The sequence below is a fragment of the Syngnathus leptorhynchus genome, chromosome 2, assembly GCF_054491065.1.
Source record: "Syngnathus leptorhynchus isolate UIUO chromosome 2, UIUO_Slep, whole genome shotgun sequence".
Taxonomy (NCBI): Eukaryota; Metazoa; Chordata; class Actinopteri; order Syngnathiformes; family Syngnathidae; genus Syngnathus; species Syngnathus leptorhynchus.
Window position 1 is genome coordinate 1,256,703 of NC_141196.1, and position 27,916 is coordinate 1,284,618.

The window sequence follows — 27,916 nt, forward strand, 5'->3', positions numbered from 1 at the left end:
TCATGCTTCATGATCTATCTATCGATAGATCGACAGACAGACAGAGAGAGATTGATAGAGAGATAGATAGATAGATCATGTGCCACAAAACAGAATCCATAACGTACCATCCATGACAAACAAAGCAAAGCAAACAAGAGGACCAAGCATTCATTTTTTTTTTTTTTTTTTTTTTGGCTCTATTCCTTTTGATGGAGGCCGCGTGGGCGGCTTTTAAGATCTCGTCGCCCAGCGCAGAGTGGTCCTCGCTCTCCTTTCAAGCCACTTTACTCACTTCTTCTCTCCTTGAGAAAAGTGAAATCAGCTCTGCAGCCCTGAACGCACAACAAGCAAGTTTTAAAAAAAAAAAATTTTTTTAGCTAAAGTCAGCATCTACATTTTTGAAGAGTTTTACCTCTCCAAGTCTCTTGAAGCACATATGCCATCATATCAATATACACGTAAATTGACAAGCTGTGTTTTTGTTCATTTAGTTTTGCCTTCCACCGATCCTCATCAGACCCACCTTCGTTTTGAGACAGCATAAAAAAAAATTAAACCTGTGCTAATGGTGGACATGCTAACAAAAATTTGCATTGATTCTCAAACAACTGCGACTTAAACTGCTACTTTAGCAGCATCGCCTGTAACAAATAAACAATTAACCTTTCTATATTTAAACAGTAAAATATTCAACCAAAGCATTTTTTGAATATCCAACATTCTCCTTGTATTGTCGTGGGAACATAAACTCTAAATACAGACAGTGTCAAAACCCATAAAAGTTTCATCCATGTTTTGGCCATGCTTGGACAGGCGACTGTAAATGAAATGAATTTAGCCGAAGTCTTCACCGGACGATCTGGTGTACTCGCCAAACAACAAGCAAATGTACTCAAAACACAAGCGCTCAGGCGTGCGCATGCTAACACGCCGCTCGCCCGCGTCCGCCGCTTCCTTCCTCCCTGGGACTGACAGCCCAGAAAAAAAAAAAAAAGGGTGGGAGGGAGGAAAGCCCTGAATAAAATACGAAGCAAATAGTTGAGAGCAAGACAGGTAATGGAAGTCAAAAAGCCGGCCGAGAACGGAACAGTAAAGGCCGCTGATGTAAAAAGCAGTCGGTAATGGAGGACGCCATTCATTATGGATGCGGTGGCCATTGTGAATTCAGAGGAAATTTGGGAGGTCAAAGTGGGTCAGCATGTCGGCAAGCTAATTAAGGTCGCGGGGAGACGATGTCAGCTCCGTCAGATGATTGACAGCTCATTGAGAAGGCTGCCCGTCACTCAGGCGAGGGCGCGCCAGCCAGGTCAGTCGTGAAAGAGATTTGGCGCTTTGATACAAGCGGCTACGTTTGTAAACGTGCCCCGGGTCGCCCGCCACCGGTGCAATTACAACCGAGCCGTTCAGCAAAGGAAAAAAATCGGAAAAGAATTGAACTTACAAATTCAATAGATGTTGACGACAGAAAAAAAAAAAAATAATAATAATAAAAAAAGATTGAACATAAAAATTCAAAATGACTTTTAGCTTTGACGCTTTTAACGAGAACCCTAAAATATGAAAATTGTGTTTGATTCGGAAAAATTACATTTCCACTTATGACTTTTTGAATCTTCATTAGCTCATCTGTGCATTCAGTAAACCTCAACGCAGCTCTGCTTACCTTTTTGACACAATGGCCATTCAGAGAGCGAAGACCTTCAACCCGACTGGCTCCTGATGTAAATGAGTTTTTTCTTTTTTTTTTTTTTTGCCTCCACTCTTTTTCTGTTCCGTGGTAAAGTGTTGCCACAGCGGGCAGCGTCTATCCCGGACCTCGCGGGGCGTGTGTTTACTCGTGTTGAGAGTACATCAATCCGTTTGTACGTTGGCGTCGCTTCTCTGAGGGGGGTGCGTTCAAAAAGCACATACTCCTTAACATGAAATATTCACGTGTTGGATGAGGACTGCCTGGGAGCTTGGCCAAGGTTGTCTCCTTTCGGAGTCCATTTTAGCTTCCCCTGCGCTCGCTTTGTCTGTTTGGACTACGTCAGAGAACGTCGGGGCCAATTCAAATTGCTTTGAACGCTTCGAAAACGACGTGTCAGGAAGGGGACCTTGAGACAAAAAAAGAATGACATCTGAAATTGCAATTGCTATATTGAGAGAGAGAGAAAAAAAATGCAATTATTGCAATTTTTCCAAATCGCTCAGCTCTGCTGGAGTCGCGGACTTGATGGCGATGACATTTCATTTGATTTTAATTAACTGTTGTGCTCGCTCTAATTTGCGCTGCAAAAATGAGCTCGAGGCGTTCAAATCTTTGTTAAGCAGCTTTCAAGGATATCATTTTTTTCTCTCCGCTTGCGCTTGATCCTGTCCAAGTGGCTTTCGTCCTCAAAGCGGACAAAAATGAAACGAAAGTCTTTGAATGTTTCCTTGGCTAAATATGTTTTTTTGTCGGTAGGGGAGCGCCGCGAATGGATGGACAGTCTTCAGACGGCGGCGGCGGTGGCGTGGCTCCCGGACAGCTTCGGCCTGCGCCGCCATTCCTCCACCAGTAAGCGCGGGATGCTGGAGCTGCGCCCCCACAAAGGCCGAGTTTTGGTCTCCCTGGCGGCCAGCAAAGTCCGGCTCTGCAAAACTGAACAGGTACTCTCGCCAACGCCGTGGCGGCGTCAAAATGAAGCACAGATAGTCATGAATATGGAACAAAGTTGTATCCCTCCAAAATACAGTATTGGATATAATTGTGTATTCTTAAAAAGTTGTCTTCAAGCCTGCTAGCTTAATGCTAACACGGATGGGCTAACAAATTGCCGTTGCATTCTTATAACCCTTTGAGTCACAAATAACGCTCACGTGTATTTTCTTTATCCTCCGCAAAGAATGGCTAATATTACTGATTCTTACTGCGCTTTGGCGTCTGTCTTCTTAGAAATCTACGTGCGTATACAAGCCCCCGTGTGGCCAGAAGGTGCAGCACAATGTTTGTTGAATTGATGCAAAAACTATTTTCTTTGATTCTCTCAATTGAATTGAATTTATTTCTTTATTTGATTGATGAATGATCTTTTTTAAAACATCCCACTCTTGCGAAACGATTTTGAGCACCAGCCCGAGCGAGGGCCCACAAACTTCGACCGGAGAAGCGGTACGTCTCTTCATGTAGGGTTCAAAGCCGCCGCATAGTTTTTTTTTCTTCCTATCGCTCACGATCAGCTTTCTTTTCGGCACTCTCGCTCTCTTAAGCGAGTCTAATGAAGTCCTGATATTCTTACATCCTGCTGGGACAGAAGGTTGGCATTGATGCTATTTCCTCTGGAGTTGAGACCGCTACAGGCAGACGTTGCCTTCACCCGCTGTTGTGCTGTTTGCCTTTCATTATTTTCTTCATTAGCTCGAGCAAACATCTCGGTTAGATTTCGCTTTCGGGTTTCCCTCCGCGTCAGCACATTTCCGATCAAGGCGGGAGAAAATCTAAATTAATTGTATTTTTACAGCTGGAGATCAATCTGGCGGCGGGCGGGCGGGCGGGCGGGGTGCGGGTTTGCGCATCTTGGCTTTGTCTGTGTGTGTGTGTGTGTGTGTGTGTGTGTGTGTGTGTGTGTGTGTGTGTGTGTGTGTGTGTGTGTGCGGCGAGGTCGTGGAGAGATGGAACGCTAAAAGACGAGAGTGGGAAGTAGAGACTCGCCCCGTTGGGGCTCAGCGGAGTGGAGTATTTAATCTAAGATGATGAAGGAGCTATTGGAAAGACGGGCGCGCCGGCTCCTCCTCTGCCGCCGCCGCCCCGGACTCATTTGTCACGGGTCGCGGGCCGCATTTGAGGGCATTCAAGACAGTCCGAAGGCTGACAAAGTCAGACGTGAGCAAGACCTTGCTCTTCTTTCCGTTGATCAAGATAGATAAGACCTTTGCAAACTTTTATTTCGGAAAACATTGATCAACGTTTTTTTTTTTTTTTTGCCCATTTTCTGACATTAGAGAGCAAACGAAGAACAAAGTCCGAATGAGTTTGTTAATTTTAAACAATGACCTGGTTTGGAATGAGATGGCAGCAATATTACTTTCTATCCAAATAAATGAAGTGAAAAAAAGTCATTACAAGAAAATAAATCAAACTGACCAAAAGAAATGAAGCATTTTCTTTTGGGGTACTTTTTCCCCAAACTGCAGTGATTTGAAAATTGCACTCGACTACTTTGCAATGTCGATTTAAATTCGATTACTTGTTCAGCCCTGGCTGTCACGAACAATTATTTTTGGATTCAACTCTCCTATTGATTCATCCATCAAATATACTCTGTCCAGAATATGGTTTTTGAAATGAGTTTTCAGGCAAAAATGTTTGCTTGACCCTGCCCCCCCCCCAGCTGTGATTGCCTGCCGACCAACCACTTCCTCTCTCAGGTCGAATGGCCTCGTGTCCCAACTACTACATCAATTCTTGAACTCTAATTAGCCCCCCTTCCTCATAGCGTCTCTCCTCAAGCGCTGTTAAGGTTCCCTTGGCTCCTGGGAATTCGGTGAGTTATTTTTACCGCCACGCCAATCACTTCCTGCCGCCAAGAAGCTTGTGCACGTGTGTTGCGAGACTTGCCGACCTTAATTGGCTGCCTCGCAGAATTGACGGTTATTAAGTAAAAGGCGTATCCAGGTGACGACTCTGATGTTTCCCGATGGAGAGACAGACGGCTTCTCACATGTGGTCGCTACATTTGAGAAACCTCTGGGCTTCGTACTCTGCCCCCTTTTATTTTATGTCTTAAAGCAATAAGAGGTGCCAAATCTTTGCCCTCCAAAATTTTCTTTTAAGAAGTGGAGACTAAAGTTGATAAAACAATTTGAATTAAAAAAAAAAAAAAAAAATCTAATATCCTTTTAAAGCATCGTGAACTGTCAGCCGGGAATTTCATTGTCAGTAGGGATGAAAAAAAAGTTAGGCTGCAACATGCAATTCATTTTTCACTTTTTTTCTACATTTTTTTCTTTTTTTTTTCCGCAATGCGAGCTGGGATACAAGTCTTAATCATCGGTCTTTAATTTTGATTGGCACAGCCCAATGTGGCCTCGTCCATTTTTTTTTTCCCATTTTTTGTCAGCTCACCTCTCGACTTTCTCTGCTACTTTGAGGGATGACCACAAATGTTTTTCTTTCACTCATGCCGCCCTCTTTTTCGTTGGACCTTGCGAGCTTATCGGGCTTCCGGGGCAGTTTGTCTGCATCGTCATCATTTTTTTATTTTTTTTGGTTCTATCTTTGTCCTCCAGGTTGTTGGGAGTCCTCAGATGCCCCTTCTGCCTTTTCCCCAAGTTTTAAGTACAATCCTCACTCAGACGACCCGGTTCAGGCCAATGACGACGTGTGCGTGATTGCCTGTCACAAACTATTTCGAGCGGGACTCTTTATCCTTAAAAAAAAAAAAAAAGCAAGACTGACAATGCGGCTGTTGTAAATGTAGCTTTCTCTCCTTCTGTGTTTGTTAGCTTGGATGAGAGCGAATTACTTTGCAAGCCGGTGCGGGAAAAAACGAGCTGTGACTTTAATGAGGCAAGCAGGTGATCGTGCGTTATTTGGGGGGAGGGGGCGAGCGGGTGTCTAATTTTGGCCTGGAAACCGAAGCTTGAGATGCTGTCTGCCGAAGACTAATGGCTCTCGCAATGCCTGATATATTTGCTTCAAGGTGTACGAAGCTTTCGCACAAATTAAATGCGGCGTCTGGCTTGGAAGAAAAAGCAAATGTGAATACTTCATATCAGCAGAAGCGAGTTTCGGGCTTCCAACGGGTCAAATTGTCATGCCGGTTATTTTAATTGTGGATTCTTTTGACAATTAATTGAGTTTGAGTTTCAATCCCCTTATCGGATAACGGGTCATTATTTGGCAGTGTAGAAAATGCCACAATGTAAATTTGTGGATCCATTTTTAAGAAAATTTTATTTATTTTTATTTTTTTATTTTTTATTTGGTCAAGTTTTCAAATATTTATTTATTTATTTATTTATTTAATAGTGTTCCAAAGTCAAAACAAAGTGTTTTGATTCAACACAAAGATGATCAATTCGGCATGAACAAGTATCAATCAGCTTGTTTTACGATATCGGTTTTGGAAATGGTTTTGGCCAATTCCCGTTGTGCTTTGTGTTCCGCAAGGACTATCAGGCAGGCCTGGCTATCTGCGAAGTGGATTTGACGGCCGCCAGCATTCGAGACGCCGATCGGAGGATCTTTGAAATCAACACGCCGTTTAAGAGCTTCTGGTACGTCTGCAAACCTTTATTTGTCTCACTAAAATGTTTTGAGTTGATGACATTGATAACGTGATCTGATTTTAGTTAGGCAGGTTACATTTACGTGGCAACACAGAAAAGCTGCAATCTGAATGGACAAAAAAAAAAAAAAGTGAAAATTGCGCAGCCATGCAGTGAAGTGAAGACAAAAGACGGAAATAAATGACTACAATTTCATGTCAGCTTTAGAATTGACTCTCAATACTTAATGGCGCCACTGCTGATAAAATCAAACTGGCACTATGTTACAAATGGTAAACAGTGTACATTCATTTGAAATTGACATATTCACTTGTATTTTTATTATATTATTATATAAGGTTTTATTTAAAAAAAATTTATCCTCCATAAATAAATACATCAATAATAAAAAAATAAATAAATAAATAAATACATAAATAAATAAATGACTATACAAACTCATTACACAAAAGGTTAAACATTTGAAAAAATAGAAAAGAAAATCAGATATCGTGAATCAATAACTCAATACATGTCATCGGTCAGTGTTTTAATACAGCAAACCGTATGGAATGATTTCTTTTCATTTCTTTAATTTATTTTTAATGAACCCCAGTCTTGAAGCTTGGCAGCTATCTGCGGAACCTTTGAGGCGACTCCGCGTTCCCTCAGGCCCGACAATCAATAAGCGCGCTGCTTGTTTGAGCTGTAATGGCCCATTTAGAACACAAGCAGCACAAAGCAGCGCTTGTTTGTTTGTGCGTGCCGAATACCACCGCACTTTCTTACCCCCCCCCCATTTGCCTTTTGTTGTAGATTGACTTGATTTATGTAAGACCCTCCCTCGTTCCTCCAACCCTCGGCCGTACGTCCAATCGATCTGTTTGTGTACGGGTCCGTAATGGTCTTGCGGTTTGGCACTTTGGTTAATAACCTTTACGTAATTGCCTTTTTGAGCAACCTCCCTTTAAAAGAAAAAAAAAAGTAAGTGAAATTAAAATGAGCTCTCCAATTGTTTTGATGAGGTGAATGCCGAGAGGCTCGGATTGTGTGTGCGCGCGTGTACAATCGATTGGTCACCCTGGGAGTCTTGTGCTACCTGCTGAAGGTGAGGATTAGCCCCGAGAATCATCTAATCACTTTAGGCCGGGCAGACTCACTTTGGCTTTTCTATTGTTTTGCTGCCATGGCTGACTTTTATTAGTGGTGAGAATGACAATTAGGAAGCGACGAGGACGCCCAACGCCACAAAGACATTCGAGTTTGGCTCAATGAAAACTTGTGGCAAAACACTCGGATTGAAATGAATGCGTCGCTAAACGCTTTAGCTCAAGGGCGGATCGCAGGAGTGCTGACAGTACAACCCCTGGCAAAAAAAATGCCACGTGCTCGAGTTTATGCGGGTTGTAGTACCGGGATTGACCTATGAGAGGCGGTATAGCACCACACAGCATACAAATACTAAAAAGAAGAACGTGACCAACGTGATTATGTGCAGCTTCACGGCCGAGTCGGAGCAGGAGAAGTCGGAGTGGATCGAAGCGGTTCGGGAATCCATCGCAGAGACGCTGTGCGACTACGAAGTGGCCGAGAAGATCTGGTCCAACGAGGCCAACCGTAACTGCGCCGACTGTCGCGCCGCCCAGCCGGAGTGGGCGTCGCTCAACCTGGGCGTGGTCATCTGCAAGAAGTGTGAGAGTAAGTCAGAAGGAACAGTGCATGTGTACGTGTGTTCTGTGCAGCCCAACTCGTCGGATCTGATGAATATGAATAGAACAAGCCAAATACACCTGTCTTTATTCATCTCAGGGGCGGCCATTTTGGAATTTGCCCTCGACTAAAAATCACATGACAGATGCCAGGTCCTAACCAATCACGGCTCAGCAGTTTTCTGAAGCTGAGACTTCTTATTTAGTTTGAATTTTTTTGAATGAATTAGTAGGACACAACATTTTTCCATTTTGCCATTTGCTGTCGACTAAAAATAACACCACAGTTGCCAAGTCCCAACCAATCGCGGCTCACCTTTTTTTTTTTTCTTGCAACAAATTAACTCGTATGACACTCAACAGTATCGGAACCTTAAACTGGCTGGGCTAATTGAATCTTCTCTCGGTCTTCCCCTCCACGCCTGCCTACTAGTGGCTCCATGCCCGAGAGCCACGACTTTCCTCACCTCTTGCAGAGCCCGTGTAATTGCCAGCCATCAGATCTCCAACATCCCTTCTCAAACAACCTTAAATGATTTCATTTGCCGGAGTGTTTAATATTACATTTGGTCGACACGCTCGGCGAGAGAGAGCGCCAGCGTGAAGCGCGGCCGCTCGCCCGGCGGGGCCGACCGACCGGCGCTCCCCTTTAAATGAGACGGCGCTCCATCTGGAATAGCGATGACTTGCCGCACTTCTAATTAGCGCTCTGATGTCACGGACAATAAAGAGAAATGCTGAACAAGAGGAAGAGGGAAGAAGTAATGAGAAAGCTAATGGTAGAAATGATCCCAGGCTGGCTTTTGGTGGCCTTCTCGCTGCAAAAGCGAATTAATTTTAATCGTCTGATGTGGGGAATTTTTATGCCATCACATTTCCATTAGTTGCCTTGCCTAAAAAGGAGCTTTTTAGAGTCGCCAATGGTCCATTTTGGGTCACTTTAGCTTACTGGCCAACCCCGTGAAAATCCTCCCCCAAAATTTTAATGGCTTATTCTTCTCTATCCAAATTGTTTTTGGGTTGTTTTTTTGGAAATATATTTAAAATCAAAATACAAAACAATGAAAATAAGTTTTTCCCTTCCCGCAAGCCACTCATTTTGTGCATATTCTCATAATAATCAACTCATTGACGCTACTAAAAAAATTTGTCTGGCCAACTCGCTTGTTCCATCGGCCGCCATTGTCCACATTAGCATCACTCCTAAGCGGTGAATCTGTCAACTGTTGAACTTTTCCAGTGGTTGCAATTGGTTCAAATAATAATCAACATATCATCTGCTTTCTATTTTACCCGGAAGACGCCTTTTTTTTGGGGGGGAATCGCTCTGAAGCATCGGTGTCAAACCCAAGGCCCGGGGGCCAGATACGGCCTACCATATCATTTTATGTTGCTAGCATTTTTTAATACCACTTGTCTTTTTAAAATATTTGAACAGTTTTTACTCGTCTCTCATTTCAATCTAGTTATTCGTCAATTTGTTTTGGAGCCTATACTGTACATAGATGACGTTGACAATCATAATGACCCTCCGAGGGACACGATAGCCACGATGCGGCCCGCGACGCAAATGAGTTTGACACCCCTGCTCTGAACAAATGTGTGCCATCTAGTGGCGAACACTGTCATTACAACTTAAAACTACTCAAGAGTATAAACATGTTCAACAACTCTGGACTGACCCTCAATCCATATTTGGCTTGTTATTTCTATTATGGCTGAGTGTTCCTTGGGAGTTTTCTTTTTAATAACATCACCCCTGTCAACACATTTCCCGCTTTATTTTTAGCGCAGCGTAATAAAAGTTTGACTCGTTTGGCAGCGAGCGAGCAGGACAATTCCGCAGGAGGAAGGCGAGCCTCGCCTCGCCTCGTGCACTGTCACCGCAGTCGCCCGGAAAACTTTTTAATTGGGGGTGAAATGTGTGGCCGCTTGGCCTTTTTGCCAGACGAGGCGGCGTGATGGGAATGCCCTTTTTTTGTCGTCTGTCGAGCTTCTCCGGGAAAGATGAAGACATTTGGCCTGTTCGGATGCCACCGTCGCGCACCGACACGCTCGCCGTCTCCGTTTCCTCGACAACAAGCGTTAATGTCTCGCTCTGGATGCTCGGCGCGTCGTTAAAGCGTATCGGCGAGAGTCGCTGCTGCCGTATACACGTATGTCACGTATTTGGAGAGCCGGGGATTTTTTGTCGTTAGTACTCGGTGTAAAAAAAACCCAACAACAACAACAATTCGGAAACGCTGGTTTGAACTACGAACTCGTGTAAACATTTTCCGAGCGGGCTTCAATTATGGCTATTTGCTTCTTAGCATCGGCATCTGCTTTTCCAGTTGTTTCTGTTGCCTTCAATTTGTGTCACGCCAGGCAGCTTGCTCTACTTGAGACAAATTTCCATCCGCGGCGGCCGCCATCGCTCGCTGTATAATCATTCGCACGTTTCCCCCGTCTCATGTATTATTCACGGGACTTCGGCCACCGGCGACCCCCGAGAAGCCGCTCGGCCGGATAAACAGGCCGCCGAGCAAAGCCAATGAATTACTCATGATTCATTAGCGATGAACGGCGCTTCGTTCATTTGCAATTAAGCAGCGCCGAGGGGACTAAAACCCGTCTGTTTCTTCTCCGACGTCGCCAGGGCAGCACCGCTCGCTCGGCCACAACGTCTCCAAAGTGCGCAGCTTGAAGATGGACACCGGAATCTGGAGCAACGAGCTGGTGGAGGTAGCACATTTACACCGACGTCATACGCGGCGACATCTTGACCATTGTGTGGTTCTTCTCCCGTTCAGCTCTTCTTGGAAGTGGGCAACCAGAAGGCCAATACTTTCTGGGCCGCCCAACTGCCCCCAGAGGAAGAGCTCTGCGCCGGCGCTTCGGACGAGCAACGCGCCACTTTCGTTCGCAGGAAGTACCGGGAGAGAAAGTACTGCCGAGTCCTCGAGGGCCTTCACGACTCGGAGCAGCTCAACAAGGTGAAACCCTAAATCAGGGGTGTCAAACTTATTTTTGTCGCGGGCCACATCGTAGTTTGCCTCAGAGGGCCATTAAAATGGTCAATTTTAAAATAATCATAAAAACTGTGAGAATATTCAAAAGTAGAATATCGAAATCAATAATTTAAAGATAAGAATTATTTTAAAATATGAAAATTGCTAACAATATCTAAAGGTGAAAAGTGAAAACAATTTGAAATTTTCGAATACCATGCACAATTTGTCTTCACGGGCCACCTAAAATGATGTGGCGGGCCGTAACCGGCCCCCGGGCCTTGTCTTTGACACCTATGCCCTAAATATTCCCCAAAACCTTCCGTTGTCCTACTGAAATTTCGTGAATCGTCGACTCCACCGCTGGCAAACAGCAACGATCAAAGCGACTCGAAGCGTCCTCGACAGATTTGGACGGGATCAACCTTACGCAAGCGCTTGAAAAATGGCTGCCCCGCAAGATCACAGCGCGTGTTCATAAATCACAAGCGATGTATATAAAAAGAGAAATTCTCGGCATAAGCGTCGCCGGTGAAGCTAATTTCACGGGACGTCTTGTCTTAGTTGTGCGTCGGATCTATTTAGCGCCGCGCAAAAAGCCTCTTCCTCGGGGAGTCCAAAGACGTTTATGGATTCGCCGGGTCGGCGTGTATAGCGGGCGGGTGACTCTTTCGACTGTCACGTTACAATTCGAATAAACGTAAGTGATTTATGTCTGATACCATTCGCCCGCCTCCTTCATCTAAGGCAGCCCGGCTTCAACTTTTTCCATCTGGAGAAATTCTCTCCGAGTCCAAGCGTCATCGGTGTAAAAAAAGGCTCTTCAGTTATTTTCTCATCAATTATGAATCAATCAATTATTACTACTGACAAAATTCGCTCCTCCACCCAGGAGTCTTTGCCTTCCAAATTTTTTGGCGTGTTCCTCTCCTATTCCCGCGGCCCCTATTAGAAGCTCATATCGCGGTGACCTCCGGCGAGTCTGGTGACCTAGAGAAGAGAGCGTCAAAGGACCTCCTTATGTCGTTACGCCGGCACGCAAATCCCACCAGCCACTGCAGTAATTGCCGCGACACGCAAGGTCATTTTGTAGAAATGATACGGAAGAAGGCAGCCTCGACGTGTTTTGTGACGACTCCTGAGCACATTTTTACATACAGCAACACTTTGACATTCAAACACCATAAAGCAAAGACAATTCGACAATGCCAGTTTGCATTGTCACCGCTAGCTTAATGTTAACATAACATGCAAAATACTATGGAGAGGCTAACAAACCTAGCATCAACGCTACGGTCGTTTGGCAATACATATTCGTGGGGGATGGAAACTGGTCAGTGGTGTTAGCTTCATGGTAACGTACCATGCAAAACGGAGAGGCTAACAAAACTAGCGTCAATGCTATGGTCGTGGGGGATAGAAACTGGCCAATAGTGCTAGCTTAATGCTATAAAGAGGCTAACAAAACTAGCTACTAAACAAATGCTACGGTGTTTTTTTTTTTTTTTTTTTTATTCGTGGGAGATAGAAACTGGTCCAAGCCGCCAATAGTGAAAATCCTCGTCTAATTGACGGCCATCATCATATTTCAAATAATTCAATTTAACCTTCAAAATATTCATATAAACTGAGGTCTCGCCAGTAAACTTTGCCCGGCTGCTTTTCAAAAGCAACGACTCAAACTGGAAGAAGACAAGTCAAGTGTCCTTCATATTAATGCGCCGTTCATCTGTTTTTATATTAGCAGAAGCGGAGATTAAATTGTGTATCATTTATAATGCAGATTAATAAAAAGTACATGGTCCTTGAAAAACAAATCGCTTATTGAGGTGGAAAAAAAAAAAATCATTTGAAATGGTTTCAGTCCTAACTTTGGGTGGCCTTTTGCGAGTTCTTTGTCGTTCTTTCAGGTGTTTGCTCAATAAGGCCTTTGTAGGCATCCTCGCTCGGACGCCGATCGATGCCGCTTCCTTACTCGGGGCCAAGTTGCATGAAAGGCAAAAGGTTGCTCGTTGAGATTCGCCGCCTCCGCCGCCGGTGGATCCACTTTGTCGCGGGTCATCGTCCACAATGTTGCATCAATGGAGTCGATTGATGGGAAGAGACGGACGCGGGATCGGAGGGGGGGGGGGGGGACGTTTTCCCGACTCGACCGGCTGCTTTTCTTCTCGTGCCTGTGACGGATGAAGCCTTTTAACAAAGCGCTCTGCGACGTGGCTTTGTGTTGATGAAAGTCGCTCTGCCTGGCAAAACCACGACACGTCTTTTATTTGGTATATTTTTCCTTTTTGTCTTCAACGTTTGCAGGTAGAAAATGGCAACCCAATTCCAGTTTGGAAAGTATTGACGGCGCTTCACACTTTGTTCATTTAGGCTGAAGATGGATTTGAACTCACGGCCGCATCAGCAAACACAAATAGTCCATTTGGACTTACCGTCTTGCCGTTCTTCTACCTGGCCTTCCGCCCGCCTGGCTCTGAAATGGTGTCATTATATTTCACGCGGCCCATTTGTCCTGCTCGTCGTCATTCTATTCCCCGCTCCTTAGTTTCCCCTAGAAAAGATTAGCCATTTAATGGGTCGTGCAGGAAATATTAAAATGTGATCTTATTTTAACTTCTCTTGTGAGATCAGCGTGCAGAACTTCATCCTAAACTTTGATGCCGGCGTTTTATAGAAGCGTTGTCCTCGGGCGGCTCGGCTTTCAATCAGATGAGATACCGTGGAATGGAAAATTATACACACCCCTGTTGAAATGTCAGCATTTTGTCAACAAAATCAAATGACGAGCCCAATAATTTTCAAAATAATATTAATTTATTATCATTTACGAATAATGGCGGCTGTGTGCCAAACGCTCAATTCTGAACACGCCAGGGTGTGCACACTTATGCAACTGCGTTTTCACCAATTGTTTAGGATTTTTTCTACTTGACTTCAACGCTGTCTCGCAAAGATGATGATTTCGTGACACTTTTCGTAGTCGGTGGCCAGAAAGGGACGTCCAGCGACCGTGGCTTGTGCTCTGATGTGCGTCCAGGCTCTCTGCGGCGCGGTGGTGCTGCCCGACGTGCTGCGGAGCATGGAGCTGCTCTTCAGCGGCGCAGATGTCATGTGCGCCACCGGGGACCCGACCTGCTCCACGCCGTACCTCCTGGCCCAGCGCGCCGGCCAAAGGCTGCAGATGGAGTTCCTGCATCAGAACAAGCTCTTGGGTAAATACAAAGTCGATGCCGTCCGTATTTCCCCCGGCTTGCAAATTATTTTTTCTGTGCCGGCGCCGCGACTCATTTGTGCCCCCCCCCCCCACGGGCCTCGTTCTCGCACCTACACCTCCTCGCACCTCCTCGCACCTGCTTGCACCTTGGGATGTTGTTTGCAAATGAACATTCCGCTGAAAGGCGAATGGGGGGGGGGTGATGTCATCCCGGGGCGGCTTCAATGATGGCTCCATCCCTCTCAGTCAAAGGCTTCCGCCGAGGTGCTTCCTTGTGGATTTTCAGCTTCGGCTGTTCTATTTCTTTATGAGTACTAAATTCTTTTGGTTTTCTTCTCTTGCGGGATCTACAAACAAACAAACAAACAAACAAATGAAGAAACGGATCTATTTTGGCACAACAAACGTGTGACCACGTCGCTGCGCTGGCCATCTTTAATTTTGACACGGCCAACGCTGCGATAGCTGTTGACAGAACGCGTGGCGCTCGGAGGATGAAACAAAAATAATTTAGGAGCAAGCAAAAAGAAAAAAAGGTGGCGTGAACGGCCTGCTTTGGAGTATATTTATTTTAAAATATTTTAAGAATATATATATATATATATATATATATATATATATATATATATATATATACACGTGGACTTGAATGCTAAGTTTCAAGCCCCTTTTTTTTTTCCTTTTTTTTTTCCCGTTCCTCTCGGCTCTGGATGGTTTGTTTTCAAGTCCACTACGGTTGGAGGGCCCTCAGTCCAGGATGTTGCCTTCCGTGTTATCATTAGAAGCGGGCCTGCCTTACACATGTAGCCAATTATAGCGGCATTTATTATGTGTGGCCCGATTCTTGCACGGCGGCGTCTTCGCGGCCTCGCTGTCAGCGGCTGGCGAGGTAGCGCTTTGCGGCGGTTGCCACGGGCGACCAGATGGCTAATTGAGCACTCCATCATGTCGGGCTCCCTTCGCCGGGGACGGGGCCAATCGGCGGAGTCCGGGGCTCTTCCAGCGACACCGAGTCCCGGCTTAAGCGAGGCCGCCTTTCGTGGCCCGCGGGGGCTGTTTGCAAGCGAGCTTGTTACAGCGCATACTGTGACTTATTTGCATTCGGAAGGAGCGTGTGGATTTTTGACATCGACGCGACTTTAACCACATTACATATGCTACCGTAGAGTTGGGATAAACTAAATGATTTTTGAAAAACAATCTAAATACAATTGACCCCCAGATCCTCATTATTGTGCGATTCTTTTTTTTTTTTTTTTTTTCCAAGGTCGTCCTCCGTGTCATTTTTAACAAGCGCAAGCCTGTTATCAGAAGCTGAGGCCATCAAACGCTCGTTCATCCATATTTTTTTCATGCTTCTGGACCTCCAGTGTAACGTCTATACAGTCTGCCTTCTTATTTGTGTGTGTAAATATTCCTGAGTATTAACTCATTCACTGCCATTGACACATATAAACGTCAAAGTTGTAATTCATCATTCACTGACATTGACGTCTATATGCGTCAAGAGTTGAGAATAAATCACTCATCGTGCGTTTTTTTTTTTCCTCCCACCAGATTTCCCAAGACTTGATCCTTGGTCGGAAAACGCATCGTCATCGGAGAGGCCCCGCTTCATGGACGGCTTCCTGTTCATCTCCTCGAGCCAAGGCCGGATGTTGCCGGATCGGCGCAGGGGAGACGGTGAGTGGCCCGACAAGACCTGTCAATGGGTCGACGAAGCCTCGATGAAGTGCGCCGTGGTCAGGGGTCCGCTCCACTTAAGCGCTCATCGATCACTCAGTGTCGGCCCGTCAGCTGTCCAACTGGCAATCGTTTAATCCCAAAGCCAAACATCCAGGTCACAACAATCGATGGAGGTCCCGCGGAAGCTGGCGATGCTCAGACGGCTGCCCGTGTTGCCAATTCAAAGTCATAAAAAAAAATACAAAAAGCCCGATTGACATGCATTCCTCTACAATGAATCGAATTTAGATTAAAAAAATAGCGTAGTATGCAGTTTGCAAATCGCAAAGCCACCATTTTGTTTTTCAATATTTGAATGCTGATTTACTTGATTTACCGATTATTGATGGCCCTTTTCATCAAGTTATGCAAGGACTAAAATTCAGTATATTATACATTTTTTTTAAATAGCAATTAGAAATCATTACAACCTCTCCTTCCTGTATCCTCGTGAGAACGACGGCCATGTGCAATGTGGCGCTCCACATCATGTAAACGCCTCAGAATCGGCGACATTTGACTTCAGATAAGTTTGACCTAAAAAAGGCGGCGGCTTTTGGGAAACTTTTCCCTTCCGAGCTAGTTAAGAAGTGCCTCCGACTCCCTCAGCCCCTGCAGCTCCTGCTCCGCAGTGGTCCCACCTCTGCAAACAGCTGGAGTGTCCCCGGGGCTGGCGGCTAATTGGCGGAGGGAGCCCACTCGGTTGCTGCCTTCGGGGGGTGGAGGGCTTCCTGCACCGTTAAGGGGGGGATGGAATGTGGAAGAATCCAGAAGAGAACATCTTGTACATGCGGTACACTGTGTGGAAGCTTCTTGCTACACCGAGGCCGCGACGCACATTCAAACAGCCCTCCAAAAAGTGATTTGGTTTCGCTGATCAACGTCAAAATGGAAAGACAGGTGCTCTCATATCGAAAATCTCCAGCCTGAAAGTGAGCAGGAAGGCAGATCGCTTGGCAACTGCCATTTGATCGTCACTCTCTTGTCTTGTGAAATGGGATCAGTGGGGAACATTTTTAGACATTTCACAAAAACGTCTCCAAACGTGCTTTTAGCGCTCATCCAAAAACCTGTCTCGACGCAGGCGAGCGCTGCTTTGAGTGAGCTACTCCGGGACGGCTAATGCTTTGAAGGTCTATAGATGCACCCCGGATCTGAATAATTCATGCTGTGCGCTCGGGGCTCAATAAAGACACTTTATTTTTTTTTCACCGTACATGCTGGACAATTGTCCGAAACACGATGTATGTCCTTCGCTGTGAAATTAGAGAGCGGTCCCTGGAAAATAAATAGAAATGACTTATAAAGTGGATACATTTTGTTTTTAACTCATTCAGTGCCAGCTCTAGTTAAAATGGATGTCAATGGCAGTTAAAGAGTGAGCAACTCAAGTTAGCAATTCAGGCTAGTTGGGGCAACATCGGCGTGACACATTGTGTTTTCGAAGGCCCTTTTAATGGCCCTAATGTTGCCCGAGGACAAAAATTCTAGAGTTATTTGGATTGCTGGAATAGATCCATAATGTTTAAATTCATTCAAGGTACCAAGGTAATAGTGTTTTTTTTTTTTTTTTCCCACATCTGTCCGTAGGCGGTAATTTGTCTCGGACTCGCAACGCTTTCATCGTTTCAACTTTCATTTCAAGCTCTCTGACAAGCTGTCACGGACAATGTCTTCAGTGAAGAGATAGGCAGATGATTGGCAGTAGGATGGGCGGGGCCTCGGGGGGGGGGGGGGGGGGGGGGAAGCGGGGTCCTGGGCATAGTCTGTCGAATGGACCTGGCAGTTTTTTTTTTTTTTTTTAACTCATTCAGTGCCAGTCCAGTTAAAATGGACGTCTATAGTCGTAATTGGCAGTTAACGAGTGAGCTGAAGCCAGAGGGCAGCCATCTTGCGTTGCTATTCTTACAACTTCTGTTGTTTTTTCGCTGAAAACACGGTTCTTTAGTGCACCTACGTAGATTTCCTCAATATAATAACATTTGTCCCGATGGGCTTTGTTTTCATTTCATTGTTGATGGTTCAGGCGAATATTGAAGTGGCACTCGTCTGCACCTTATGAAGCCCGTATCTCATCAGGTTTGCGGTTGTAGCGGATGTTGGTTATTCGTCGGGGTTCCTTAAAGGTTGCAAAAGATGGCAAACGAGAACTGTCGACAACTATTGAAACTGCTGGCGAATATTTGGCTTTGCAACATCGAAGGAACCCTGATGAAAAAACAACAACATTCTGGCCGTGTTTAAGTGAAAACTAAAACTTTTGTCCTCAGCGAGGAAATGTGTACGTAGTGTTTTTTTCTAGCGTTATTGGCGCAAAGGGTGGATTTTTTTTTGCCATAGGAACAGAAAATGAGGAAATCAATCTATTCAAGTTAGTCAGGTTTAGAGATTGGCATCTCAAGATGGCCGCCGGTGGCTTCGCTCCTCCCCACAACATTGTTAGCTCTTTCTGTAGACGTTTGTCTTGTGGCTTTGTTGACGTCTGTTTTGCTAATGAGTCCCGGTTCATTCCAGTTGGGTTTGTTTGGCAAACTCGGTGTGATTTCTTCTTAAATGTCGATGAACGATGGCCGGGTATAACGGCCATATTGATTGTGTCGATTAGTCTCATCAGCCGACTCATTTTGCACACTTAAGCATTTATTGAACGTCTCAAAGTGAGAGATTAGCCCGAATAGACGTTCCTCGTTGTCAAAATTCCAACGGGAGCTTCTGGGTTTCTCTCGCCGGTTAATTGGCCCATTTCGGAGGCGAGCAAAACGCAGATTTCATCTCTGGTGGGTTAGTCGGGGGACCCCCGTGGAGAGTTGATCGGCCATGGGGGTCTTTGCCGTCTGGAAGGCGGAACAGCTGCTTGATTGCAAATCAGGTGCTATTGTTCCCATTATTGTGCTGCTGTGTAAAGCCACTGGCATCCCACCATAGAAAGGAAGAAGAAAATGGTGCCTAAGGAAGGCTTATATAGTCAACATTGGGAGTTTTGACATCTTTGGCTAGAACTCTGATTTGTCTTTGTTGATTTTTTATTTTTTATTTTAAATGTGAGCGACACCACTCATGAAGAGAAAAAAAAAATTGCCAAACGATCAACCCACAAACTGCAACAAATATACAGGAACAATGAATATTTGATGTAGTAACACAACTGACCTGTGGGGTGCAACGTGGCACCACAGGGCAATTTGGATGACCAGAAGAAGAAATGGAAGAAGTTTGGCTGAAAGTTAGCCTGTAAACTCTTCTTACCATTTTTATTGTGTTAACGGCTCTCACCGCTGGAAAATAATTATCCAGTAGAACCTCTGACTTTGACCGTAATTTGTTCCAGAAAACTGATGCGAGTCGGATAAACATTTTCCCCAATCTATTCTGACATAGCAGCAACGGACACTTTTTGCATAATAATTTGTCACTTATGAGTTATGGCTGTATTGATATATGATATCTTTTCAAATAAGCAGAATAAAAATGATAAATAAATAAATAAGAATACTAAAATAAAAATACTGCATGAACTAGTCTTGGGAACGGTTGGGGACGCGGGGACGCCGTCGGCTAGCCCCGAGACGCGGTTTAGCGTGTCGAGCCGAACCGAAAGTTGTTTCGGGGATGCGGAGTCCGTTGTTTCGTTCAGAAGCTTCGAATTTTTGGTTGTTGTAAATCTGAGGTTCAACTGTACTGTCATCCGATAAGAAGGCGTCTGTGGACTTTGATCAAAAAAAGGCTCACCTTCGGCCCAATTATCATGTTGCGTGCACGCCGTGAACATTTCCGACCGTCAGCCCTAGACCGTTTCCTGAGCTGACTGAGAAGGAAAAAAAAATCAGCCCTCCAGATAATCTTTTAGAGATAATCAGGGCTGAAAATGTTCACATTTGGCCTTGCCCGTTACGTGTGTACTTTGCAAATTTGGTGGGCACATTTACCAACCCTCCACTTGCCCATTCATACATAATTTAAAGTCCTTAATAAGACCAGGCACAGAGCTGTTGGGAAATCAAGCGCGCCTCTTAAGATGACGGCGGCGGGAGAGCGGTGATTATTACAAATTTGGTTATTAGAACGGGGACGGAGGGAGCCGAGGCAAAATGAGCACGCGACCAGCACTTAGAGAGCAGTGAAAAAAATGGACGTGACATTTTGGCTAAAAGCGCTACAATCTGGGGACATGTTTGCAGCGAAGCGCACGGTCATTGGCGGCGCTTTGAAATATCGCACGCCTGCCCGCTCTGAGATGATGACTCGTTAGTGGCAGCTATTGGCGTTTTAGTCTCAAAGAGCAGACTTTTTTATTCTTTTTCTTAAAAGGCCCCAGCGAGTAGCCAGCCCCACTTTTACAATCATAAAATAACAAAAATCTGCCCCATTTACTCACAAATGGGAAAAGACACAGAAAAATGGTTGTATAATTTTGACGTCATGTCACATTTAAAAGCAAAAGTGTTCATAAAAAAATTTTGAGGAAAAAAAAAGTATTTTTCAAAAGGTAGCATATACAAAATCACGCACTTTTGAGGCAGTTTGAGAGTTAAGTTGTAACAATGCTGTTGGAATACTACGATTGAGGTCAAAGGTCATCACATTCTTGAGATTAGTATTGCAAGGATAATGTTGCATAGCGTCTTTTTGAAATGCATTCTAAAATTTTGGAATGTGTTTCCATTTTGTACATTTTGAAAAGAAATGAGTTCGAGGTTGAAGAAAAATGACTCTATTTTTTTTTCAAGAAAACAGTTAATGGAGGTGAGTCGTAATATTTTGAGAAAGGTTTTTAGATTATTGCTGATATTAATATAACTATTTGTATTATTTCTTTATTTTATTATTTATTATTTTAATTATTTTAAAAATTTTTATGTAGGTTGACAAAAAAGCAATTTTGGCTATAGTTTTGAGTTTAGTTTGTTTCACAGTTAGTCGCTGTATTTATGTATCGTATTCCGAATTTTTTAAATTAGTGCTAATATTAAAGAAACACGTGCATATTCATGATTTGACAAATATTTTTTTTTAATCTGATGCATTATAATGAGCCTCATGTTTATTTTCTAAAGCCATCCATCCACCCATCCATTTTCTTCCGCTTATCCGGAGTCATTTGTAATATTCTGAGAATCAAGTTATATTTTTTCAAATCAAAAGCGCAACGTTTTCAACATGAAAGTGGAATTATCTTCTATTTTCGAGCGAAAAACTTCCGGGAGTACGGCCCTCCTGTTCCGTGCGCCGCCCGGAGATGATGACTCTCTTGTGGCTGCTGTTTGTGTTTTATTGTCCTAGAAGCATTTAGTTTTTTTTTGTTCCCTTCTTTTGCGGCGCATATTCAAGTGCCGCACTGAGAGTCGGTGCAAGGGTGAACGGCGTCCTTGTGCTTGTCACATCCTTTTCCTTGACAAAGCCAGTCGCAGCCACTTTTATTGGGACGCCATCCGCTTCTTCACAAGCGCCGCGCAAGAATTAGCATATTCATGAGAGCAATACAGTGGGAGGTTTGGGGCGCCGGTGGAGCGCGCCGAGTTTGTTTTTCTCTGTGTGAGCGTGTTTGTTTGCAGCACAACAAAGAGCCCAAGAAACAGATGGCAGACCACTTTGAAAATCCAAAATTAGGTGTGAACTTGATTCTCATTGGATGTGTAATTTGCCCAGTCAGACGCTGGTGAAAGACGACAATGTGTTTTTGATAGGGACCGGCGCGGGAACTGTGTGGCATCAATTCAAAAAGTTTTTCTTTTTTTTTTTCTTTTTTCTCAACGTGGTTTTGAAAAGTCATTTTGATTTTAAAAGTGGAGCACAGTAATCCTAAACTTACAAACCCTAATTTGACATTTATTAACCGGTCAGTAGCAGCACAGTCGATCGGCAAAGCATCAACCGCTAGCATGAAACGACTTCAAAGTGATACTTGCTAGCATGTTAGCGAGCATCGTTTTTGTTCTTGGACGTTTTGCCGCTACCGATGACGTTTGCGTTTCTGCAGAGACGGCGCGTCGCTGGTGCACGCTGGAGGGCGGCTTCCTGAGCTACTACGAGAGCGCGCAGAGTCCCACGGCGGCCGGAAGGGTGGCCGTCGACGACGTGGTCAGCCTGGCCATCGGCAACGCCGAGACCATGACCGTGGCAGGGTACGAGCGCACGCGTAAAATCCAAAGATCATACGTAAAATTCTTTCCTTTACAAAATATTATGGATGAGTTGCAGTTGATAGTTGATGCAGTGAAAAATTTGAAACGGAATAAGCACCGTAGCGATCCGCATATGGCCCACGAGCCACACTTTGCCCACCACGCTTCTCAGACCTGACGTACATTTAAACCAATTTAAAAGCCTAATTCCCACAGTGCACACTCAGCTCAGGCACTTGGAAGCATTTCTTCTCATTTATTGGACTGCGGCAGAATTGACTGCCTATGTAAATCACAAATTACTCCCGCCCCCCCCCCAACCAAGTAAACACAGACTTCAGTGTCATTTTTCCTCCACGCGACGCTTGTTGCATTAGCATATCGCTCGCTGGCGCATGATTCACTTTAACGCTGACCTATCAGGGCTTTACGAGTGCCGTATTTCCTGTTTACTTTGGCAACCCGTACCCCCCCCCACCCCGCCACCACCCCAGTTAAAAAAGTTGTTGCGGGAAAACTTTTCGAGTCGTTCTCCTGCAAGTGGAGCAGACAGACAAACAAGCAAGGAACCACCTCAAGTACACACATACACTTTTCCCCCCTAAGTAGGACTACAGTACAAAATATAAAAAAAAGTTCAGACACCAAAAACAAATTGTGATCTTGAGCTTCTGCAAATATCCTTTGCCAAAAGGATTAAAATGACCGCAACATTGAGGCTAGTTTTGTGAGCTGGTCTCTGGTGTTTTGCATTGTGTGTTAGCATTGAGCTAGCATTTTTTTTATGCTTAGTTAACGGTACACATCAACCGGGATTGGCAAGAAACGGTTTGAAGCGAGCACCTGTGCGTACTTTATTTTTTGGGAGAATTGTTCTCTAGCCACCATCTCACGCTTGCAACGCAAATTTTGCTAATCGTTTTAAATCTAAAACGGTTGATAATTGCCTATCGTTGCCACAAGATGGCGGCAAAGCACTATTTGAAGTGACTCATTTCAACGTAGTTCATCCAAGCTATATTTTTTAGATTAGACAGTACTTCGGCCTTTGCGAAATAACAGCAAACAGGCAAACTCAATCGTTTGCTAATTGTCCGTCAATAGGAGAGTAGTAATTGGCTTTTGAAAGTTTTTCGGATCATGAATATTAACGTAAGTAGATGACACGGTCCCGTCGGCAGTCTATGGGTGCATGGCAGCGTTGGGGTCATTTTTGCACGCCGCAGAGGACGTGGAAATAAAATTCGGACCCTAAAAAAAAAAAAAAACGATGAATAATACAAATCCACTTCAGAGGGACGCATGCATAGGAAGCATGTCGGCAGCTGATAAGTTTTTTTTTCTCCTCCCTTTTGCCTCAAAGCAGCCGCCTTTTTAAAGCAGTCGATTGTGACCTTCAGACTCCTTAAAAACTTTGCGAAAGCGACCTTTTTTTTTGTCCCCCCCCCGCTTTGCACTCGGTCCACTCTGAGTTTCACGGCGCCGGCGGCGGCCTGAGACAAATGCGCGGCATAGCAAATGTGGGCGCTCTCCGTATCGGGATGACCAAGGGGACAAAAGCCCATGGAGAATTTACAGGCGTGAACATGCACAAGAAAACTAAAGGTGACATTCATATATGAAGAAATAAAAAAAAAAAAACAATTTCCAAATGTTTGATTTGATTGGCCATCTGGGGGCCAATCAATTTTGCCTTCACATTTGACCCAATTTGTGCCCAGCAAATAACAATCGTACATCATTCCTAATTCTCGGCCGTCCTCTCGTTCCCTCCGTCACGATCGTCCATCACTGCAGGGCCTTCAGGACCGCCCCTTCCTAACGAGCGCACCTGGTGCGGAGGCGGCGCCGGGTCACACCGGGGCCACGTAAACACCCGTTCTCCTGACACCAGGCACCGAACGGGCCTGCTGGCCGCACTCCCACGAGCTCCCGCTCGCTCGGCAGTTAACCGGCAGGATAACTGGAGTGTGGCCTTTGCGCCTCGCCTCGCAGAGGAGGCGGCGGCAGCGGCGGCGGCCAAGAAGTAACAAAGAAGCTTTCTGCACCTGATTGCTAACGTCCAGAGAGCCTCAGACATGACACGGGAAAATATTGCTTCATTGCGCAAAGGGATAACTTGGGGCCACCGTATACTAATTCTTGGCTACGACTTAAGTGGAATGAAACAAATTCATGTCTAAGTCGTTGAGCAAAAAATTAATCAATTAATGGATAAAATGATAATTATTTGGAGTCTGTATTTAATTAAAATGAAAAAATAATAAATAATAATGAAATAATATACATAAATGAATCAATTAATGGACCAAATTATGATTATTTGGAGCCCGTGTTTAATTAAAATTAAAATAATAAAATGATATAATAATAAATTGATTTGATTGATATCTCTATTTTGAACTTCCAAAACAAAAAAGAAAAATAAACAAATCAAAAAACACTTTAAAGTGCCACATATAAGTCCATACAACAAACAAACAAAAAATAAACCAACAATCAGAAAAAATAATTCAATAAATAAATAATAATAATATTTTTAAATAATGAAATTATACATAAATAATATAATCATAAAATAAAAAATTCCAAATCCTTGAAATATCAGCCTCTCCAGAGTTAATATAGGATTTCATTTGCGAACATATTCTTTTACTTTAGAAAACAACCATCAACATTTTTTGCCGATATTCTGGACCAAAGCATGAACAGAACTGTCATCAATTTGGTAACTCTGCATTGTAAATTTCAAATGACTGACCCGGTTGTCATGGGACTTGCCATTGTTCCATCAGCAGATTGGGCGGGGCTCACCTCTTTGACCGCTCCAAGTATTTCCAATGCAAATGTCCGCACATTAGCATTTGATAGATGTTTGCCTTTTCTCCGGCAGGGCCGTGTTCACCGCGGAGGTGTACCTGCGCTCGGCGCGGGCGCTCATCATCGGCGCCGAGACGCAGGACACGCTACGTGATTGGATCCAGGCGCTGACTAAGGTCAGACCCCTTCTCCTTTTTTTCTCTCACTTGTATTCAATCTCTTTCTTCATGGCATAATCACCTCCTACGCAAATGTGCCACCTCTCTGCTTTGCTGTGTTGCCGAGTTAGCGCAGTAACAGGAAAGCGATGAACGAGGTGATGTTTTTCTTTCCATGTTTTTTTTTTTTTTTTACCCCGACAGTGCTTAGTGCCACCAAAAGCGGAAGCTCTGGTGCAGGAGAACAGCGAAGTCATCGGCCGACTCCTTTACAAGGAGGGTCACGACCTCTACCACTGGAGGACGGGCTGGTTCATCTTGGCCGGATCCGTCCTGCACTTTGGCCCCGGCCACGAAGAAGGAGATGAGGGAGTGCTTCGTCTCAAACAGCTGCAGGAGCTCAGTAAGGCTGCGGCGTCATTGCCAAAAACTTTCAACATCAACATTCATTTATTTCTTATTTATTAGATTTAATGAATTTCTTCTTCTTCTGCCCTTCATTTTGAGATGCATCTACTTCCACATAATGAATCCGATTCACGCCATGCCAGTTTCAAAATTTTCAAAACTTGCAGGTTATTATTTTTCTCTTTCAAATGATTTACCATTTTCCAAAGATACATTTTAATCCAACCGTTTCCTATTGGGAACAATCTTCAACTTTCTCCAAATTCCCATCAACATATTCAACCCAAAAAATTCCTACAAAATAATCCGTTTTGAATTTTCGCAGTACATTTAAATTTTCCAGTACATTTAAATCACCTTGGTAAATTTCCGCCAGCCCCCCCCACAAAAAAAAACCCCATTAATTCCTATTCCACCTCATTTAACTCATTCACTACCAACCCAATTAATATCTTTGACGTCTATAACCGTCAATGGCACTGAATGAGTTTATATCATTCAAAATCATTCCAAATGCAGGTTTTGGTCAAGTTGCTAATGTCGTATTGTGGCGGCAACCTCATCAAGCTGTTTTGCCTTTCCCTGAAAATTGCCACAAGCAAACAGTCCCCTGCCAGACAGCTTAAGTGGAGCTTTTAATAGGGCGCAAATTAGATCTGTATAACCCCCCGCAGCACAAAACGGCCTAATCGGCTTAACGCTTTCAGACACTCGGTGATTAACTGTGCTAAATCTCTGATGACTTTGACATTTTTATACATTTTCTTATCTACAAACACCGCAAGTAACCAATCCGCAGCATCCTCGTCATCCTCGTCTTTGTTCTGGAGTTCGCATCATCCGCGTGGTCCAAATCCCACAGGTGGAGTCACGTGACCTGACTCAAAGTCAGATTTCAAGAAGCAATTTTAGGACTGGCTCGTCTCAGAGTTCAGCAAGAGTCGACTCGACTTGTCAGTTCTTGCTAGCTTACTGCTCGCCTTTTTTTTTTTTTGGTGCCCGCTACAGCTGTCACCACCCACACCGAGGGCGAGGAGAAGATCCAAGTGCTGCTGATGGTGGAGAGCGGAAGGTACGCTGCAGGGGAAAAAAAAAAAAAATTCATTGAGGCATTTGGCAGAGAAGCTTCCGAGGCCATTTTTGGAGCTTGTCTGGTTGATTGCCGTTTCTTTGTATGTTCTTGATAAAGCCTCATGGGGAACTCTTAGTTGGGTCGAGTTGAAAATAAACGACCCCATTTCAATTGATCCCCCCCCCCCATATTTTGTTTACAGAAAAAACAAATAGCAATGATATTAGTCAAAACAAGTATTGCTTTGCGGTATTTGCCTCGGCCCGAACTTGATTTATTTCTCCTGCTGACCATACAAGTTTCAAAACAGTTTCAACTTGAATTGCTTGAAACATATTTGTCCAACATTGGCAGTGGATACATTTTGTTGGCAAAGTTCAGTCCAATTGGCTTCTTTCTTGGTTCATGGTAAATAAAAAAAAAAAAAAAATCCACCACTAGAGGCACTCTTGTCCTTCTCTTAGCAAGAATTATACTTACCTCTGTTTTAAAGCCGCAAAAAAAAAAAAATGTTGATCCAATTTCTTAATTGCCCTGCTCATTAGAGATCATTTGGGGTCTCTTTTTTTTATGCATCACTTTAATTTCCCAAACTTTTTCCAGAACCATTTACATCCACGGTTTCAACACGTTGGATTTCGAACTGTGGCTTTCGGCCATCACGCAGGCGGCCGGCAATGACGGCAAGGCGTTGGGTGACCAGCAGCTCACCAAAAACGGCGTTCCCATCGTGGTGGAGAGTTGCATCGCTTTCGTCACGCAGTACGGTTAGTTGAGAAAATCCGCTTTCATTTTCTTTTGGCTTTTTTGCTCACCCGTCCGTCGCTCGCTCGGTCGGCAGGTTTATGCCACCAGGGCGTCTACCAGCAGGCGGGCGATCCCAAAGGAGTGGCCCAACTCTTGAAGGAGTTCACCCTGGATGCCCGCAATGTCAAACTGAGGGACAAAGAGCGCCACCTGGAGGATGTGACCGATACTCTGAAGAGCTTCTTCTCGCAAGCGGAGGACGCGCTCTTGACCAAGGAGCTCTATCCCTATTGGGTGGCGGCTTTGGGTATGTGACCGACACTTCAAACATCATTTCTTCAAAAAATTTTTACTTGTTCGGGCCGCATTGTACTCATAGTTTCCTTCCGAGGGCCATTATGACAGTCAGCTCCTTATACGGGATCGGCTACACAACAAACGTTTTGAAATCAGAGACTAAATAAAAAAAATTCTAGCAGTTTTTTAAAAGGGGAAAATAATTTGTAATTTTAGTATTGACACGATCTACAGTTAGTCGACGCGGGCCTCAGCAAATGATTTGGTGGGCCGTATCTTACCCTCGGGCCTTGACTTTGACACCTATGAATTAAACAGCACACCTGTTTTTCTCTCCAATTTGGTGGAGACTCGATTTTTACCACAGTAACTTGCGGCGTTCCTGAAACATGAAGGCTAAGAGTTGAGACTTTCTTTTGACTTACGCCCACCTCTGGC

At 44.4% G+C, this 27,916-nt stretch overlaps 1 protein-coding gene across 1 annotated transcript in view; it reads left to right on the forward strand.

Annotated features, from left to right (window-relative positions):
• arap2 (ArfGAP with RhoGAP domain, ankyrin repeat and PH domain 2) overlaps positions 1-27,916 on the forward strand; it is a 50,717-nt gene that overhangs the window by 14,808 nt on the left and 7,993 nt on the right. The window contains exons 9-21 of the mRNA XM_085906485.1: positions 2,429-2,613; positions 6,116-6,222; positions 7,712-7,911; positions 10,561-10,646; positions 10,715-10,897; positions 13,953-14,127; positions 15,687-15,812; positions 21,832-21,976; positions 24,870-24,972; positions 25,159-25,357; positions 26,371-26,434; positions 27,038-27,201; positions 27,276-27,488. Coding sequence (XP_085762611.1) covers positions 2,429-2,613; positions 6,116-6,222; positions 7,712-7,911; positions 10,561-10,646; positions 10,715-10,897; positions 13,953-14,127; positions 15,687-15,812; positions 21,832-21,976; positions 24,870-24,972; positions 25,159-25,357; positions 26,371-26,434; positions 27,038-27,201; positions 27,276-27,488 — 1,950 coding nt within the window. The remainder of the gene's footprint in view (positions 1-2,428; positions 2,614-6,115; positions 6,223-7,711; positions 7,912-10,560; positions 10,647-10,714; positions 10,898-13,952; positions 14,128-15,686; positions 15,813-21,831; positions 21,977-24,869; positions 24,973-25,158; positions 25,358-26,370; positions 26,435-27,037; positions 27,202-27,275; positions 27,489-27,916) is intronic.